This window comes from Mobula hypostoma, chromosome 11 (assembly GCF_963921235.1).
Source record: "Mobula hypostoma chromosome 11, sMobHyp1.1, whole genome shotgun sequence".
Classification (NCBI taxonomy): domain Eukaryota; kingdom Metazoa; phylum Chordata; class Chondrichthyes; order Myliobatiformes; family Myliobatidae; genus Mobula; species Mobula hypostoma.
This window is the reverse complement of record NC_086107.1, coordinates 48380934-48398602: the sequence shown is the minus strand read 5'-3', so window position 1 is coordinate 48398602 and position 17669 is coordinate 48380934. Positions and strand designations below refer to the sequence as shown.

General features: G+C 46.6%; 1 protein-coding gene across 4 annotated transcripts in view; it reads right to left on the bottom strand.

The window, feature by feature from the left end:
- Positions 1 to 17669, bottom strand: part of LOC134354279 (uncharacterized) — a 68329-nt gene that overhangs the window by 38023 nt on the left and 12637 nt on the right. For all 4 annotated transcript variants that reach the window (XM_063063193.1, XM_063063194.1, XM_063063192.1 and 1 more), the window contains exon 2: positions 3331 to 3430. In XM_063063193.1, the coding sequence (XP_062919263.1) occupies positions 3331 to 3418 (88 nt within the window). In that variant the 5' untranslated portion in view covers positions 3419 to 3430. The remainder of the gene's footprint in view (positions 1 to 3330; positions 3431 to 17669) is intronic.

Genomic DNA, 17669 nt, shown 5'->3' with positions numbered 1-17669 from the left:
GGCGGTGTTACACCAGCTGCTGAATTATTATCTGCTGACCTCTATGCAAACCATTGCTCCTTGGATACATCCACAAGAATTCCAATTGCAAAACACCATATCCAGAGTAGACAGAGTGGGTGGGATAAGCTGAAGATTGATTCATTGAACTTGATGAAGCCTACGAAGTCATTCAAATTCTAGCAGCAGAGCAGTATGCTGGTGCTCAAAGTAGATTGGCTCAAAATAGATTGACCAGCACCCCTTACTTTCTGAGCACGTGTCCTATTCTCCTGTACATTCACAAAACCACCTTTATCAAGGTTTCGTACAATGAATTGTACCATTTCTTTCATCACCTCTGCCCAGCTTCACATTAAACTCCTGGCAGCACCTCTTCCATTCATACTGCCTCTTGGACAAATACATGCCGATCAGAAGGAGCTTAATGCTGCTAACCATTCACAATATTGATTCCACATCCCATTACCATTCTGCCATGTCAGTCCATAGCTTCCTCTACTGCTGTGATGAAGCCACCCTCAGGTTGGAGGAGCAACAGCTTATATTCTGTTTGGGTAGCCTCCAACCTCACAGCACGAACATTGATTTCTCCAACTTCCGGTAATTTCTCCCCTCCCCTTCTCTCCTAATACTCCTCCTCTTCTCCTCACCCGCCTGTCATTTCCTCCCTGGTGCCCCTTCCCCTTTCTTTATTCCATAGTACACTTTCCCCTCCTATCATATCCTTCTTCTTCAGTCCTTCCCTTTTTCCACCTATCACCCCCATGCTTCTCACTTAATGTAACCTTCCCAACCCACCTACCTTCCCCCTCACCGGGCTTCACCTATCACCTTCTAGCTTGTACTCCTTTCACCCCCCACCTTCTCAGTCTGGCTTCTTCCTCCTCGTTTTCCAGTCCTAATGAAGGGTCTTGGTTTAAAGGGAAAAAAATGACTCTTATCCCTCAGCTTAAATGCTGCCTGACCCACTGAGTTCCTCCAGCATTTTGTATTTTATAAAACTGATCCATGTTGAAGTGACTGGATACTTCAGACTAATATTAGGAAACATTTCTTTACACAGTGAGTTATGGACACATGGAACAAACTACCTGGTACCTTAGAGACTTCCAAAATCTGAACTCGATAGTTATTTCAACAGACTATGTGATAGGAAGTTGGCAAGCTTTGTTGGGCTGAATGACCTGTTCTTGTGAAAAACTTTCTAATGTTCTAAAGTTCAATCATTGTATTTGGCTGGCACCATCATGCAGAATGCTGAATAGACCAGAAGTGAGCATTTGATCAACTCCACACATCTTTGCAGTTGTTGAATTTACTTCCCTATATCTCCATTCAAAATATAACCAAAGCATCATTACTTTAAGGCAAAATCATTGGCTTTGCTTCTCGTTCCACAGATGCTGCCTGACCTGCTTTTGTTTCAGATGTTTGACCATGAGCACTTCTTTTTTTAATTTTGCTTCCTGATTGTTGTGAGAAACATGGTTTTTAAAAAACAGCAGACATTCCCATGCTACCCCCACTTCTAACATCAACTCCATCTAAAAGGCAGAGCAGGCATCACTACAAGATATTGGATATTCTTTACATGTAGATAAAATGTGGCTGAGAAAAATAAATGAGGGAAAAAACATAGCTTAAATTATTACACATTAATTTTATCCTGAAAGCATCATCATTTGAGTTTTTGACACAAGTTTCTTGGTGTTCACCTGGCGGAGAATCTCACCTGGTCCCTCAACACCAGCTCCATAGCGAAGAAAGCCCAGCAGCATCTCTACTTTCTGCGAAGGCTGAGAAAAGTCCATCTCCCACCCCCCATCCTCACCACATTCTACAGAGGTTGTATTGACAGCATCCTGAGCAGCTCCATCACTGCCTGGTTCGGGAATTGCACCGTCTCGGATCACAAGACCCTGCAGCGGATAGTGAGGTCATCTGAGAAGATCATCAGGGTCTCTCTTCCTGCCATTAGACATTTACACCACATGCTGCATCCGCAAAGCAAACAGCATTATGAAGGACCCCAACCACCCCTCATATAAACTCTTCTCCCTCCTGCCATCTGGAAAAAGGCACCGAAGCATTCGGGCTGTCACACCCAGACTATGTAACAGTTTCTTCCCCCAAGCCATCAGACTCCTCAATACCCAGAGCCTGGCTTGACACCAACCTACTATACCCTCCACTGTGCCTACTGTCTTGTTTATTATTTATTGTAATGCCTGCACTGTTTTGTGCACTTTATGCAGTCCTGGATAGGTCTGTAGTCTAGTGTAGTTTTGTGTTTTTTCTCACGTAGTTCAGTGTAGTTTTTGTATTGTTTCATGTAGTACCATGGTCCTGGAAAACGTTGTCTCATTTTTACTATGTTTTGTACCAGCAGTTATGGTTGAAATGACAATAAAAGTGACTTGACTTGACTTGACTTGACTATAACTTATTCAGTTTGATTCTTTGGTCTGCAATAGTGCAGCCCTTACAAGATTATGTAACTACTACACTACTGACCTCATTAACAACACAGCAAGATCTTGAATAATCCCACCTATTTACATATACAATATTTAGTCAAACTGCATTCTGCTTTATCCCTGGTACCCTGAGTAAATGCGCCCCCTAGTGTTGTTCTAAGCCTCACAATCCAAACAGACTTGCAACACATATCAAAGTTGCTGGTGAACGCAGCAGGCCAGGCAGCATCTCTAGGAAGAGGTACAGTCGACGTTTCGGGCCGAGACACTTTCTCAGGTTTGAGTCCTGACAAAGGGTCTCGGCCCGAAACGTTGACTGTACCTCTTCCTGGAGATGCTGCCTGGCCTGCTACGTTCACCAGCAACTTTGATGTGTGTTGCGTGAATTTCCAGCATCTGCAGACTTCCTCGTGTTTGTGTGCCAAACAGACTTGACTTGTTCCTCGCATAAACAAGAGAAAATCTGCAGATGCAGGAAATCCAAGCAACACACACAAAATGCTGGAGGAACTCAGCAGGCCAGGCCGTATCTATGGAAAAGAGTATAGTCAACATTTCGGGCAGAGACTTGTTCCTCTCCTGATTTCAGCTGGTTTAGATTGCAGTATACTTTCTCTTACTACTTCTCAGCTAAGGAGAAGCTACCAGACATTCCCTTTCCACTGCCTACCACTTCCGAACTCAGCAGGAGTCAGAACGTCATAAAAACATGGGAGAAACATGGACCAGTGAAAAATAAGTTTGTCTCAAATTTGAAAAAATATACAATTATCCCTAAAACTATATATTGAAATGGTTTAATCAAATTAAGATTGTTCTGAGAGGATATCAGTACATTGAGCATGCCTACCTGTGGTCCCATTTTCCTTTGAGTTCAGCTTTTTGTCCACAAGCCTGAGAACGAGCAAGTCTTTGTGCCATTTCTCCACTGGTTCCATTTTTCAGACCTCCTGAAATTTTAGAAGAACAAACATCAGGATTGATGAAATATTCACAAGGGCATGAAGGATGTTGTAGCACTTCCCAAACACGGCTTCTCTGTTGTTCAAATAAGAAAGCCATGTCCTTCAGCTGATGGCATACCAGACATCTGACTAACCAATATGAAATCTTCCAAAGTTCACCCGGCATTCCATTTGGTAGTTGCTGGGACATTGACTTAATGTTCATTAGATTCAGCATAGCACACGTGATAGTAGGTCCAACTATCCTTAAATTTGACAGTATTGCCTATTATTCAAAAGACTGTGGACAAAACTTTTTCAGAGCAGTGTGACCCCATGACCCAGACAGTGCTGGTTAAAAAAAAAGTCAGGTGGCTATCAGGAACATTGACCTGCAGCAATGGTGATGTTTCCAGGAAACCTAGAATTGATGGGAACAGAGTGCTGGAATCGGCAGGGTGACGAGCAGGGATCTTCAGGAGGCAATGGGGATTGGTTCATGATTTTGTTCTGACATTAAACCTAAAATTGTAATAAAAAGTTTGCTACACCCTTTGGATACTTTTTTCTGTGATGGGCAGTTAGATCCAGACATTTTCTCTATTAATTTACCTTTGGATCTAGAAATGAGAAGGACAAATCTAAAATGACAAACAGCCACAGTGAATATCAGACCCCCTAATTAGTTGGACAGTCCTGACTTCTAACAATTTCCTAAAGGAAATGAATGTAAAAGTAAAAAGGTGATGCTTCACACACTGTTTATGGAGCATTGGCGACTGTATACAGTATTGGTCTCTTTATTTAATGTATTGGAAGTTTTTCCAGAGGTTTACTAGATTACTATTCTGAGTGAGCAAGTCTCTTAAGATGACAAGTTAAAATAGTATTGAAACAAATATGACTCACAATCTTGACTCATCAGTGGAGAACCTCAAACTATGGGTCACTGTTTAAAAATAAGGGCTGATGATTGAAGCCAGAGATGATGTAAATTTTTCTCTTTCAGAGGGTGATGAATCTTTCTCAAACTCCGGTAGGAGCATCTTTGAATAATTTCTAAGGCAGTCGTAGAAAGATATTTTATATGCAAATGGATGAAAGGTTACTGCAGATAGACAGGAGTGCATATTTGGGGTTAAAAGTAGATCAGCTGTGATTTTGTTAAAGGTAAAGCAAGTCTGAGGGGCCGAAGAGCCCACTCTTGCTCCTAATTCACATATCTTGATACCGTGTTGAAACATTTCAGTTGTCCAATAGTGCTAGAGTCACGGCAAACTCTTGTTTCACTTGTTTACTCGAGAGATGGAAGTACGGGGAAGCAAGGAGCTTGAGGATCCAGTAGGAAGAGGGAGTGTGACAAGAAGACTAAGGTGCCATCATTTGTCATGCCTCAGCTCAATTCCCACTCTCAGAACATGCCACCAATGCTTCAAATATAGGCTGTGCTGTAAGACCAGGCCACTCCATGCAAGTAGCAGATCTGATGACACATCATTAGCTGTAGGGTTTTATTGATAAGAATCAATCAAAGTTCATTGTAACTAATGGCTTGTAGCTAACTCACTCCCTCATGGTGAGGTCCTGCAAGTCAAATTCACCAAATGGGTGGGGTGATCAGCTTTTACAGTATACTGTACAGATCATGGTTTCGAAATCGGTTTAAATTAAATTATTTTAGATTGAGAAAGGCTAGTAGGAAGATAAACACATTCAATGCGTCCTCCAGGCGAGGAATGTCTCAATTATCTTCGAATTATATTCGGAGCAGAAATATAGAGGTAGTAACAGGGAATGAGAAGAAACAAAAATGAAACAGGGCAGCAGATAAGAGCTGCAGTCTCCTGCACCAAACACCTGGTTCAATGCTGATCTTGGTACTGTCTGTGTGGAATTTGCAAATTCTCCCTTTGAATCAGATCCCAAAATGGTTTGTTGGTGGGTAAATTGGTCACTATAAATTCCCTTCTATACAAGCAAGTGGTAAAAATGGTAATGAGAAAAGCAGGATGTGTTAGAGTAGAGTTTGTGTCATAAAAGTGGGTACGATATTCGGCTTGGTGATTCAAGGACCTGTTTCTAGGCTCCATTTCTATAATTCTATGAGAACTGTGTCTAGATGGGAAGAATTATTTATTAATATTGCTATCTGAAAAAATATGAAGCCATTTGTTATGACATTCTTGACTTTGGTATTCAGTCCGGTGATCTATAAAAGAGTAAATAATTTTTTAAACAAAATAAACTTAACGACATAAACTGAATTCATAATAAAAAATATTTACAAGACTAAACCGTTCAATGCCTTTTAGTTGTTCACATTCATTGCCAATGCTGTCCATACCGTTGCATTGCATTCACACACATCAATAGCACTGTTCTCACTCATGTGGCATTCCAGGGTTGTATACTACTTTAATAATTGAGCACCTTCCTCCCTCAACCCAGCCACTCTCTCTCCAGTAGGAGAAGAACCATACACTGTGGTCCTTCACAACTGATCCCTTGAGGTGGCTGCACCAAGCTTCAGTGTCCACTTCACCACATACCCCTGCAGTACTAAATGTGCCAACTGGTAGCATTCCTCCAGAGAAATCTCAATGTGCTGGCAGACCAAGAAGTTTCGGGCCGACAAAAGAGCGTCTTTCATCGACTTGATGATCTGCCAGCAGCACTTGGTGTTTATCTCCATGTCTGTCCCTGGGAACAGCCTGTAGATCAGAGAGTCCTCTGTCACCCAGCTGCATGACACAGGCCCTTTCATCTTTCTCTGCACCCTCTTTGCAAACCCAATCCTCAGAGGTAAGCAACTGTTTCTTCCCCACTACGATCATCCCGCGTAGAGTGAACTGTGGGAATAATGCTCTGGACATGCAGGGAGGATCTGACTGGGAGGGCTGCATTCACTACCAGCTAGGCAAGGTCTTCATGCTGGTTGCTGAAGCCTGGCCATGAGGCATTCTGCTAGACGGTCTTGGCAATATTCTCAGGAAACCACCCCACTGTATCCATCGAGCCCTTTTCCTGCAGTGTCTGCAGGACATTCCATGCTGACCAATGCTTGATGGCCTTGTGATCAAAGGTATTGGTCCAGAAGAACTTTTACACAAAGGACGGGTAGTGCAGCAATGTCCAGCTGACTAGGACGTTGTGTGGCAATGGGGCCAGACCCATCTTTCACAACACCCGGGGCAGATAAACCCCAGTACATAGTGGTACTTTGTGCCCACCTAGTTAGATTCCATGCACAGCTTGATGCAGCCATACATGAAGGTGGTCATCAGGGTGAGGGCGACATTGGGAATATTTTGCACTCAGTTCTGGTTACCCCTTTATACGTAAAATGCACAGGCTTTGAGGAGTCTGCAGAGGAGGTTGACCAATATTCTCTCCATATAAGAGGATATTAGCCACAAGAAGTTGGACAACTTAAGTTATTTTTTCTGGGATAATGAAGGCTGAGAGGAGATCCAAGGTGGAATTGTCTAAGGTGAGAGAGGCAAGTTCACAGGAGATGTGCTGAGCAAGCTTCCTACACATAGAACAGTGTGTGCCTGGGGTGGTGGTGGAGGCAGTATAATAGAGGTGGTTAAGAAAACTCTAAGATATGCACATAAATATTCAGAAAATGGAGGGATAGGGACATGGTTTAAGCAGAAGAAATTAGTTTTATTGAGTTCTTGGTTTCTATAGTTTAATTGGTTTAGTACAAAATTGTGGGCTGAAGGGCCTGTTCCTGTTCGATGTCTCCCAAAGAGACTTTGAGATTGAATTATACAAAGATTCTGTCCCACCCTCCTGTAATCTGTAGTCAGTAACTCAGTAAAACCAGCCTACTTTATTGTGCCATTACCTGCTTCTGTATTTCCATATTCACCCAGATTTTCTTTAATCTTCCCTTGTGAGACTTGAGATAATGCCAGCTCCCTGACCAAGGCCAATCCTCTGCTTCTGAGAGCACTGTGTATGGTTCCAGTCCCCATATTCCAGGGTCAGACCACACTAGAGTAACAATCCAGCAACTTTGCAATCATTTCCCACAGGGTTCCCAATGCGCATTACACCAGATTTACATCTGCATTTCCTAAGGATGAGCAGCAAGGAACTGAATCAAGCCATTGTACCGCGCTGGACATCTCCCGTGCTCCACGTACCATCATGGAAAAGAACAGTAAGCACATCCCCATGGAGCGTCACTTACAGGTACTGAGTGTTGGGCAGCGGGATTGTCGAATGTGGGTTAAATCCAGAAAGGGCTGGATCAGAACAAACCCAGGAGTACCTAGCACATTTCCCACCGGCATACTTTGGTCATACCAACACTGGGAGTGCTATGCATGGTTTCCATCTCCATATACCTGGTTCAGATCACCATGGGAGCCCCATGCATGGTTCCCAGCTCTGTACCCCTGGATTAGAACCACACTGGGAGAACTGAGCACAAATCCTGTCTCCATACCTCTGGGTCAAAACCATACCAGTAGCACTTTCCACATGTGGAAACTCTGGAATAATTTATTTTTGTTTGGACATTCTAACTTTTCTCCCCTCTCCCAGGGTATGACCTGCCATTCACTGACAACTCTCTGCCCATCTTTGTCATCCCTGCATTGTCCTCAAGAAGGTTAGTGCATGGGATCATTCTCCAACTCTGCTCACCGCTCCCTTTGGGCTCTTGTCAGGTGGCCATTTTATCAAAGGGCACAGTCCCAGCCTCCGCACACCATCACCAGCATCCCCTACAGCTGTCCACCCAAATACCACTGGAGTTCTAGGGTCCAGGAATATTTGTAGATACGTTTCGGTCCTTGCTGTGGCAATTGATCACAGGAGAAGCCTGCCCTTCCACATCCAGGCCCAGGACTGCACTTCCCACCCGATGGGAGAGGTCCCACCAGGGGGAGGGCCTAGACCCAGGGCTGATTGAGGAGAACACCCAAGCCAGCAACAAGAATCTTCACAGAGGCTGCTGAGGGAGCACTGAGGGCCACATCCCCTGACAGACCACCAGGAGCAGTGGCTCCCTTGAGGTCCGGTCCTGAGAGGGATGTTCTACAGAAGGGAAATACGCTGGACTGATGTGGAAATGGGGAGGCAAGTGCTAGTGTCTAACCCCATCTGACATGGCCTAGTATAAGGCGCCTCCAATGTCATTCCTACTGTTAGTGATCCTGTGTGATAGTAAAGGGGTGGGTGGGTAGGAGTTGGAAGTGGTGTTGGAGAGGGGAGTGGGAACAGTAGTGGTGATGGAGAGGGAAGGAGTAGAGATGGGAAAGGGAGTGAGATGAGGGAAAGAGGAAAGAGGGAGTGGTAGTGGGAATGGAGAGGGTAGTGAGAAAGGGGATGGAGAGGGGAAAGGGAAACCTTCTGAATCAAACAATGAAGTGATTGCTTGGAACAAAAGGCTGAGGGTTGAATGGGCTTGTAACTTGGCCTGAGAGTGAAAAACAAACTGATGTTTGGCTGATTTAAGCACTGAGCCAAATTAAAAAGATTAAGTTGTCAAGACCGAACCAGTGTACTGCTCACTACTCCACAAAGTTTACTCACCTCAGCACTGAACTGTCTCGACAGCGGTGGCCTGGACTGGCTTCACTTGCCTCAGCACTGAACTGTCTCGACAGCGGTGGCCTGGACTGGCTTCACTTGCCTCAGCACTGAACTGGCTCCATGGCTGTGGTGGACTCTCTTTCGGGGACTATGGTTCCTGTTATGTGTGTTAGTTGCTTACTTTTTTAAAATTGTTTGCACGATTCATTCTCTTTTATTTGCACATTGGGTGTTTGACAGGGTTTTTTTTAGAAAGTGGGTTTTACAGTGTTTCTTTGTTTTGTGGCTGCCTGCAAGAAGATGAATCTCAAGGTTGTATGCAGTATATACACTTCGATAATAAATGTACTTTGAACTATATCACCACAAAGGTATTGATACACTCACACCCCAGTCTCAATCTTCAGCACACCGCCCCCGCCAGACACACACTCCAACACATGTGGGACCTCTATCCTCTCTTAATGAAAATAACCAATAAAGCATGGATCTCAATAAAGGCGAGTGGGACCACAGCAGGGAATGAAAATCTGGGCCATATCAAAATGACTGTGTTGACTGATGCTGAATCTCCAGTAAAGGGAGCAATAAACACAAGAGCAATTATCTCTCTGCCCACAGACTGACATCCTAATATAAAATATCGAGCACAGAAAAGTACAGGCCCTCCAGTCATGATGTTGCACCAACCTTTTAACCTTATCCAAGATCAATCTCACCCTTTCCTCCCACATTTTTGTACCTAATTGAGATGTTTTTAAATGTCCCTAATGTACCTGCCTCTCCCACCACCCCAGGCAGTGCATTCCATGCACTCACTACGGTGGTAAACCATGTATATATGTTGTAACTCGGTTGCCTGTCTGGACACACCCCTCTGCTGACTGCCCCTGTGGCTCCTCCCACAGAGTCCTGTATAAAGGTGTTCACCTTGCCCCTCCCCCTCAGTCCGGGGGCAGACACTCACTGTGGAGGTCGTATTGTACAGCGAATAAAAGCCTTTCAGTATTTTACCAAACCTCAATCTTTTGGAGTAATTGAAGGTGCTTCAATTTTATTCGCTGTACATTTTAAAACATGGAACAGTCCCTGAGACCAGACAAATTAGATCTTGATCCGCAAATGCCTGACGCTGGAAACGCTTTCGAACTCTGGCTGGCCTGCTTCGAAGCGTATCTAGAGGAGATTAAAGTGACCAACCCCGTAGTGAAGCGCAGAGTTCTACTCTCCAGGGTCAGTCCACGGGTTTATTCGCTGATCAGAGACCAGCCGAACTACGACGGCGCGATGAACGCACTCAAAAGACAATACCTGCGGCCGATAAACAGCGTCTACGCTCGGCATCGCTTAGCGACACGGCAACAACGGTCCGGGGAATCGAGTGCTGAGTTTGTCCGGGCCCTACAGACACTCGTGCGGGCCTGCAATTGCCAGGAGCTGACGGTGGCACAGCATGCAGAACTCCTAGTGAGAGACGCCTTCGTTACGGGGACCAGGTCAGTGTACGTGCGCCAGCGGCTGCTGGAAAAAGCCGATCTTACCCTAAGTTCGGCGATCAAGCTGGCGGATACGTTGGAGGCCGCTCTGCATAACTCCGAGGCTCTCCAGGCATGCGATCCCCTGATGGCCTCGTGGGCGCCGCAGACCCCGCAACCCGCCAGCGAATTGACCTCGGCTGCCAGTCGTGAGTCCGCGAAGTGCTACTTCTGCGGACTGGAGAAGCACCCCCGGAAACGCTGCGCGGCCCGACAAGCTACCTGCTCCAGCTGCGGAAAGAAGGGCCACTTCGCCAAGGTCTGTAAGTCAAAACCGTGAGCGGGATCAAGCAGCACCGCGTGCGAGACGTGGGGGTTGCCATCTTCCCTGCACACTGCCACCACGTGCGAGACATGGGGGCCGCCATCTTCCCTGCACGCCACCACCACGTGCGAGACACGGGGTCCGCCATCTTAGTCGGCGCCACCTCCCACCGCCTACGACCAATGGGTACTCACGGGCCATCCCACCACGCCAGACCAAGACAGCGACCCCACCCTGGCTTCCGTGACCCTCGACCAAAGCACTCCCCGCCAGCTCGCAAGATCAATGATGGACATCCTGGTGGAGGGGCACAGGCCAAGCTGCCTGTTTGACACAGGCAGCACGGAGAGTTTTATCCACCCGGCCACGGTGCAGCATTGTGGACTCATGATACGGCCGGTAAGTCGGAGGGTCACCATGGCCTCCAGGTCGCATACAACAGACATCCAGGGGGGTTGTGTAGCGACACTAGTGGTGCAGGGCACAGAATATCGGGACTTTACGTTACTGGTCTTGCCTCAACTGTGTGCCCCTGTGCTGTTGGGGTTGGACTTCCAGAGCCACCTGAAAAGCGTGACAATGAAGTATGATGGGCCCCTCCCGCCAATTACTGTCATAAATCCCCTGTTTTGTAGAGATATGTCACGTACCCCGCTACTGACCACACACACACACACCGACCCGCGCATCCCACCCAACATCATGCCAACTGCCACGCTACCGACACCACTTGCGGCCTCTCCACCCTCAGGATCCCTCCCCCACCGCTGTTCGCCAACCTGACCCCTGACTGTAAACCTGTGGCAACTCAAAGCAGGAGGTACAGCGCGGGGGACAGAGCTTTTGTTAAGTCGGAGGTGCAGCGGCTGCCAGGGAGGGGGTCATTGAGGCAAGCACAAGTCCTTGGAGGGCGCAGGTGGCCGTTGTTTGGAACGGGGAGAAGAATAGGATGGTCGTGGACTATAGCCAGACCACCAATAGGTTCACGCAGCTCGACGCGTACCCTCTACCCCGCATCGCGGATATGGTCAATCAGATAGCACAGTACAAGGTGTACTCGCCCATAGACCTAAAATCCGCTTACCATCAGCTCCCCATCCGCCGGGAGGACCGCCCTTACACTGCCTTCGAGGCGGGCGGCAGGCTTTATCAATTCCTGCGCGTCCCCTTTGGCGTCACGAATGGTGTATCTGTCTTCCAGAGGGCAATGGACCAGATGGTGGACCAGTGCCAACTGAAGGCCACGTTCCCATATCTGGATAACATCACCAACTGCGGTCACGACCAGCAGGATCACGACAACAACTTCCAAAAATTTCTCCAAGCGGCCAAATCTTTCAACCTCACCTATAACAAAGACAAGTGTGTATTTGGGACCACCCGACTTGCTATCCTTGGGTGTGTCGTGGAGAATGGAGTCATTGGCCCTGACCCCGACCGTATGCACCCCCTGTTGGAACTCCCTCTTCCCAATACCCTCACAGCCCTCAAAAGGTGCCTGGGCTTCTTTTCATATTACGCCCAATGGGTCTCTAACTATGCAGACAAGGTCCGCCCCCGGTCAAGTCCACCACATTCCCCCTCTCAGCCGAGGCCCGCGCAGCCTTCAACCGCATAAAAGGGGACATTGCCAAAGCAGCAATGCATGCGGTGGATGAGGCCATTCCCTTCCAAGTAGAGAGTGACGCCTCCGACTTTGCGCTGGCTGCTACCCTCAACCAGGCAGGAAGACCAGTGGTGTTCTTCTCCCGTACCCTTCAAGGCCCTGAAATTCGGCACTCTGCGGTAGAGAAAGAGGCCCAGGCCATAGTGGAAGCTATAAGGCACTGGAGGCACTATCTTGCCGGCAAAAGGTTCACCCTGCTAACTGACCAGCGCTCAGTCGCATTCATGTTTAATAATCAGCAGCGGAGCAAAATCAAAAATGATAAAATTCTGAGGTGGAGAATCGAACTCTCCACCTACAACTATGACATCATGTACAGGCCTGGGAAGCTCAACGAGCCCTCCGATGCCCTATCCCGGGGAACATGCGCCAGCGCGCAGATCGACCGGCTATACGCCCTACATGTAGACCTTTGCCACCCGGGAGTCACCCGGCTTTTCCACTTTGTGAAAGCCCGGAACCTGCCTTACTCCCTTGAGGAGATCAGGATGATGACCAGGGACTGCCAAGTCTGCGCAGAGTGCAAACCGCACTTCTACCGACCCGAAAAGGCACCACTCATCAAGGCCACCCGCCCCTTTGAGCGACGGAGTGTTGACTTTAAGGGCCCCCTTCCCTCCACCGACCGCAATGTGTACTTTCTTAATGTAATTGACGAGTACTCGCGGTTCCCCTCTGCCATCCCCTGCCCCGACTCCACTACCACGTCAGTTATAAAAGCCCTGCGCAAGCTCTTCACTCTGATCGGATACCCATGCTATATCCACAGTGACAGAGGGTCCTCGTTTATGAGTGACGAGCTGCGCCAATATCTACTGGTTAGGGGAATTGCAACCAGTAGGACCACGAGCTATAATCCCCGGGGGAATGGACAGGTAGAGAAGGAGAATGGCACAGTGTGGAAAGCCACACTCTTAGCCCTCAGGTCAAAGGGACTGCCGGTCTCCCGCTGGCAGGAGGTCCTTCCCGAGGCTCTCCACTCCATTCGCTCCCTGTTATGCACGGCCATCAATGTCACCCCCCATGAGCGGCTCTTTTCTTTTCCCAGAAAATCGACCACTGGAACCACCCTACCAACTTGGCTGACGTCCCTGGGGCCAGTGCTGCTCTGGAAACATGCGAGGAGCCATAAATACTCCCCGATAGTCGAGAGGGTTCACTTACTTCATGCGAACTCCCAGTATGCCTACGTGGTTTTACCTGATGGGCGGGAGGACACGGTCTCCATCCGTGACCTGGCGCCTGCAGGAGCTCCGGGCCCCTACCCTGAACACTCCGTGGTGACTATTGACCCCGTACCCACCAATGTATGTACCTACGAGATACCGTGCACCCCAAACCCTATACAGACACCACACGACACTCCCATACCGGGCGCGACGCACACACACGAGGGATTACTGACACCTAATGTGCTGGCACCTGAAGTCAGGCCGGAGCCAGCACAACCGCCATCGCCGGTGCAATCACCGCCGGTGCTACGTAGATCACAGCGACGGACTCGACCGCCTGATAGACTTAACCTGTAAATATACTTCTTGTAAATATTGTCAGTCACTTCACCCCGCGGGACTCTTTTTAAAAAAAGGAGGGGTGAATGTGGTAAACCATGTATATATGTTGTAACTCAGTTGCCTGTCTGGACACACCCCTCTGCTGACTGCCCCTGTGGCTCCTCCCACAGAGTCCTGTATAAAGGTGTTCGCCTTGCCCCTCTCCCTCAGTCCGGGGGCAGACACTCACTGTGGAGGTCGTATTGTACAGCGAATAAAAGCCTTTCAGTATTTTACCAAACCTCAGTTTTTTAGAGTAATTGAAGGTGCTTCAACTACTCTCCATTCAAAAGAAAAACTACCACTGACATTCCAGCATGTCCTCACGTATTAGCCACTTCCCCAAGCAGTAAGGCTGGCCAAAACCTCCACCCACTAACTCACCTCACCACCACTACTTTATCACTTCCTTCAGAATCACCTTATGCACAAACATTCCCATACCTAGCGTACCTATTGTGATTTCCTTTTATTGTGTGCTTTTTTGTGCTGCATTAGACTCAGAAGTCACAATTATTTCATTCTCCTTTACACTTGTGTACTGGAAATGACATGAAACAATCTTGAATCTTGAAGTGTGAATTGAAGTGGCAGGCAACTGCAAACTCACTGTCATACTTATGGACTAATTGAGGAGTTTCAGAAAATGACTGCCTGCATCACTAATACAGAGGAGATCACATCATAAACAGCTAACACAGCTGCTAAACAGCAAAGAAAATGAAACCATAAATCCGCTGGAAAAAATATTTGGAGTAAAAACTGAAAATGTTCAACAAGTAAGGCAGCATTTCTTGAAAAACAAATGAGTTACATTTAGAGTCCAAGACCATTCATCTGAACTGGGAAAAGGAGAACAACAATTTAGTTTTAAGTAGGAAAATCTTTCCATTTTTTCCCCTATCATAAAGATGGATGCTAGGCCTGAAATGTTAACCTGGTTCTCTTTCCACTGATGCTGCCTGACATGTTGAGTGTTTCCAGTATCTTATAATTTTGTTTTAGATTTCCAACGTTTTGCAGTTTTTGATATACAAAACTGTTTGAGGCCTGGATGGTGCTATGGGAAGAAGAGGAAATATTTGGCAACTGAGATGTATAGCAAGAGGGAATAATGCCTTCAGAATGTTGAATGGAGTGTGAGGATAATAGGTTTGGTGGAAGGATCATCCAGGAATTCAGTGAAATGATGGAGGATGATTCACTGAATGTCCAAATCAATGTCAAAGGTTATCGTCCAATTTAAAATGGCTCTGGTGAAGCTCAGCTTGCTGGTGCCAAATAAGACAAAGAAAAATAAAACATTGTACATCAACGATTTGGATTATGGAATAGATGGCTTTGTGGCTAAGTTTGCTGACGATACGAAGATAGGTGGAGGGGCCGGTAGTGCTGAGGAAACGGAGAGTCTGCAGAGAAACTTGGATAGATTGGAAGAATGGGCAGAGAAGTGGCAAATGAAGTACAATGTTGGAAAGTGTATGGTTATGCACTTTGGCAGAAAAAATAAACGGGCAGACTATTATTAAGTGGGGAAAGAATTCAAAGTTCTGAGATGCAATGGGACTTAGGAGTCCTTGTACAGGATACCCTTAAAGTTAACCTCCAGGTTGAGTCAGTAGTGAAGAAGGCGAATGCAATGTTGGCATTCATTTCTAGAGGAATAGAGTATAGGAGCACGGATGTGATGTTGAGGCTCTATAAGGCACAGGTCAGACCTCACTTGGAGTACTGTGGGCAGTTTTGGTCTCCTTATTTAAGAAAGGATGTGCTGACGTTGGAGAGGGTACAGAGAAGAGTCACTAGAATGATTCCGGGAATGAGAGGGTTAACATATGAGGAACATTTGTCTGCTCTTGGACTGTATTCCTTGGAGTTTAGAAGAATGAGGGGAGACCTCATAGAAACATTTTGAATGTTGAAAGGCATGGACAGAGTGGATGTGGCAAAGTTGTTTCCCATGATGGGGGAGTCTAGTACGAGAGGGCATGACTTAAGGATTGAAGGGTGCCCATTCAGAACAGAAATGCAAAGAAATTTTTTTAGTCAGAGGGTGGTGAATCTATGGAATTTGTTGCCACAGGCAGCAGTGGAGGCCAAGTCATTGGGTGTATTTAAGGCAGAGATTGATAGGTATCTGAGTAGCCAGGGCATCAAAGGTTATGGTGAGAAGGTGGGGGAGTGGGACTAAATGGGAGAATGGATCAGCTCAAGATAAAATGGCGGAGCAGACTCCATGGGCCGAATGGCCGGCTTCTGCTCCTTTACCTTGTGATCTTGTGAAAACTAAATACTTCATTAATTACATTTTTTCTGCTAAACGATCACTGCAAACAATAGACTGCAACTTCGCTGTCAGAGTTGAGCTTATGTCCCTCCTGTAAGACCTGGCATTTTTGTGGTGGGAACCAAAGTATCGACAGTTGCGACCTGGTAATGTACCGGTTGAATCAAGGCCGCGGGGTCCGGGCCGGGGAGCAGGGAATGAGCCAATGTTTGGCTGGTGTGAACTTGGAGGCAATTCCATTCAGCAGAACCAAGGCGAGGAGAGAGGAGGCAATGTAGAGTCAAGTCGGCGGGGGGGGGGGGGCCTGGATCCACACCCGAGAGTGAGAAAAGGTCTGAGGTTTGATCGATTTAAGCAATGAGCTGAATTGGAAAAGTTGGGTCCGATCGAATTGAGGTGGTGGGGCACCAGCCCAACAGTGTATTGAAGCAGCAGGGTACGGGTCCAAGAGTGAAGTCTGGATGATTTAAGCACCAGGCCAGATTGAAAAGGATGGTGTAATGGGTCGGAGGCAAGGGACGAGCCAGTTCAGATCTCTGCTCTATAAGTTTTACTTGACTCTGCACTGAATTTAAGCTCGTTACTCCAAAGGTTTACTCATCTCTGCACCGAAATGTGGCTGTGGCCTGCAACTACCACAGCGTGGACTCACTTTTGTGGACTTCGGTTCGGAATGCTATTTGCTTACTTTTATTGTTTACACTTTTTTTTCTCTGCACATTGGGTGTTTGACAGTCTTTTGTTTTAATGGGTTCTATTGGGTTTCTTTGTTTTGTAGCTGCCTGAAAGAAGACAAGTCTCAAGGCTAAATGAAGTACAATACTTTGAGAATATATGGAAATTAGGAAAACATCAGAAAATAAAATTAATTGACATGGAGCAGGACAGAATGGAGAGCAGTGAAGTTAGCTGTGAGCCCATGGATTTATATTGGATACCGAATAATAGTATATCCTCAGAAATATAGATAGGGGTGTGACGGAAGAGAAGAGAAAGGTGAAAATTGAGTGAAATATTCCAGTTCATATCAAAGGCACCAATCCTGTGCTTATTAGAAAAAGTGAGAAAAGGTGTTTGGATATGACTAGAATGCAAAAATGTTCCTCATATCCCACAAAAATGGTAGAAACAGAACTTATAAGGACTCCCATAACAAGACTGTTCATAAAACCACGTCATTCTGTATCTTCTACAGAATGAACTAATGCAAGCTAATATATACTCGATGGCTTTCACACAAGGAATTGGGCTCAGATGTGATAGCATTGTCAGATTATCAGGGCTGTACTCTTTTACGCCTGTGCTACAATGATGACTGCATTGGTGCTGCTTCATGCACCCATGCTGAGCTTGTCAATTTCATCCACTTTGTCTCCAACTTCCAACCTG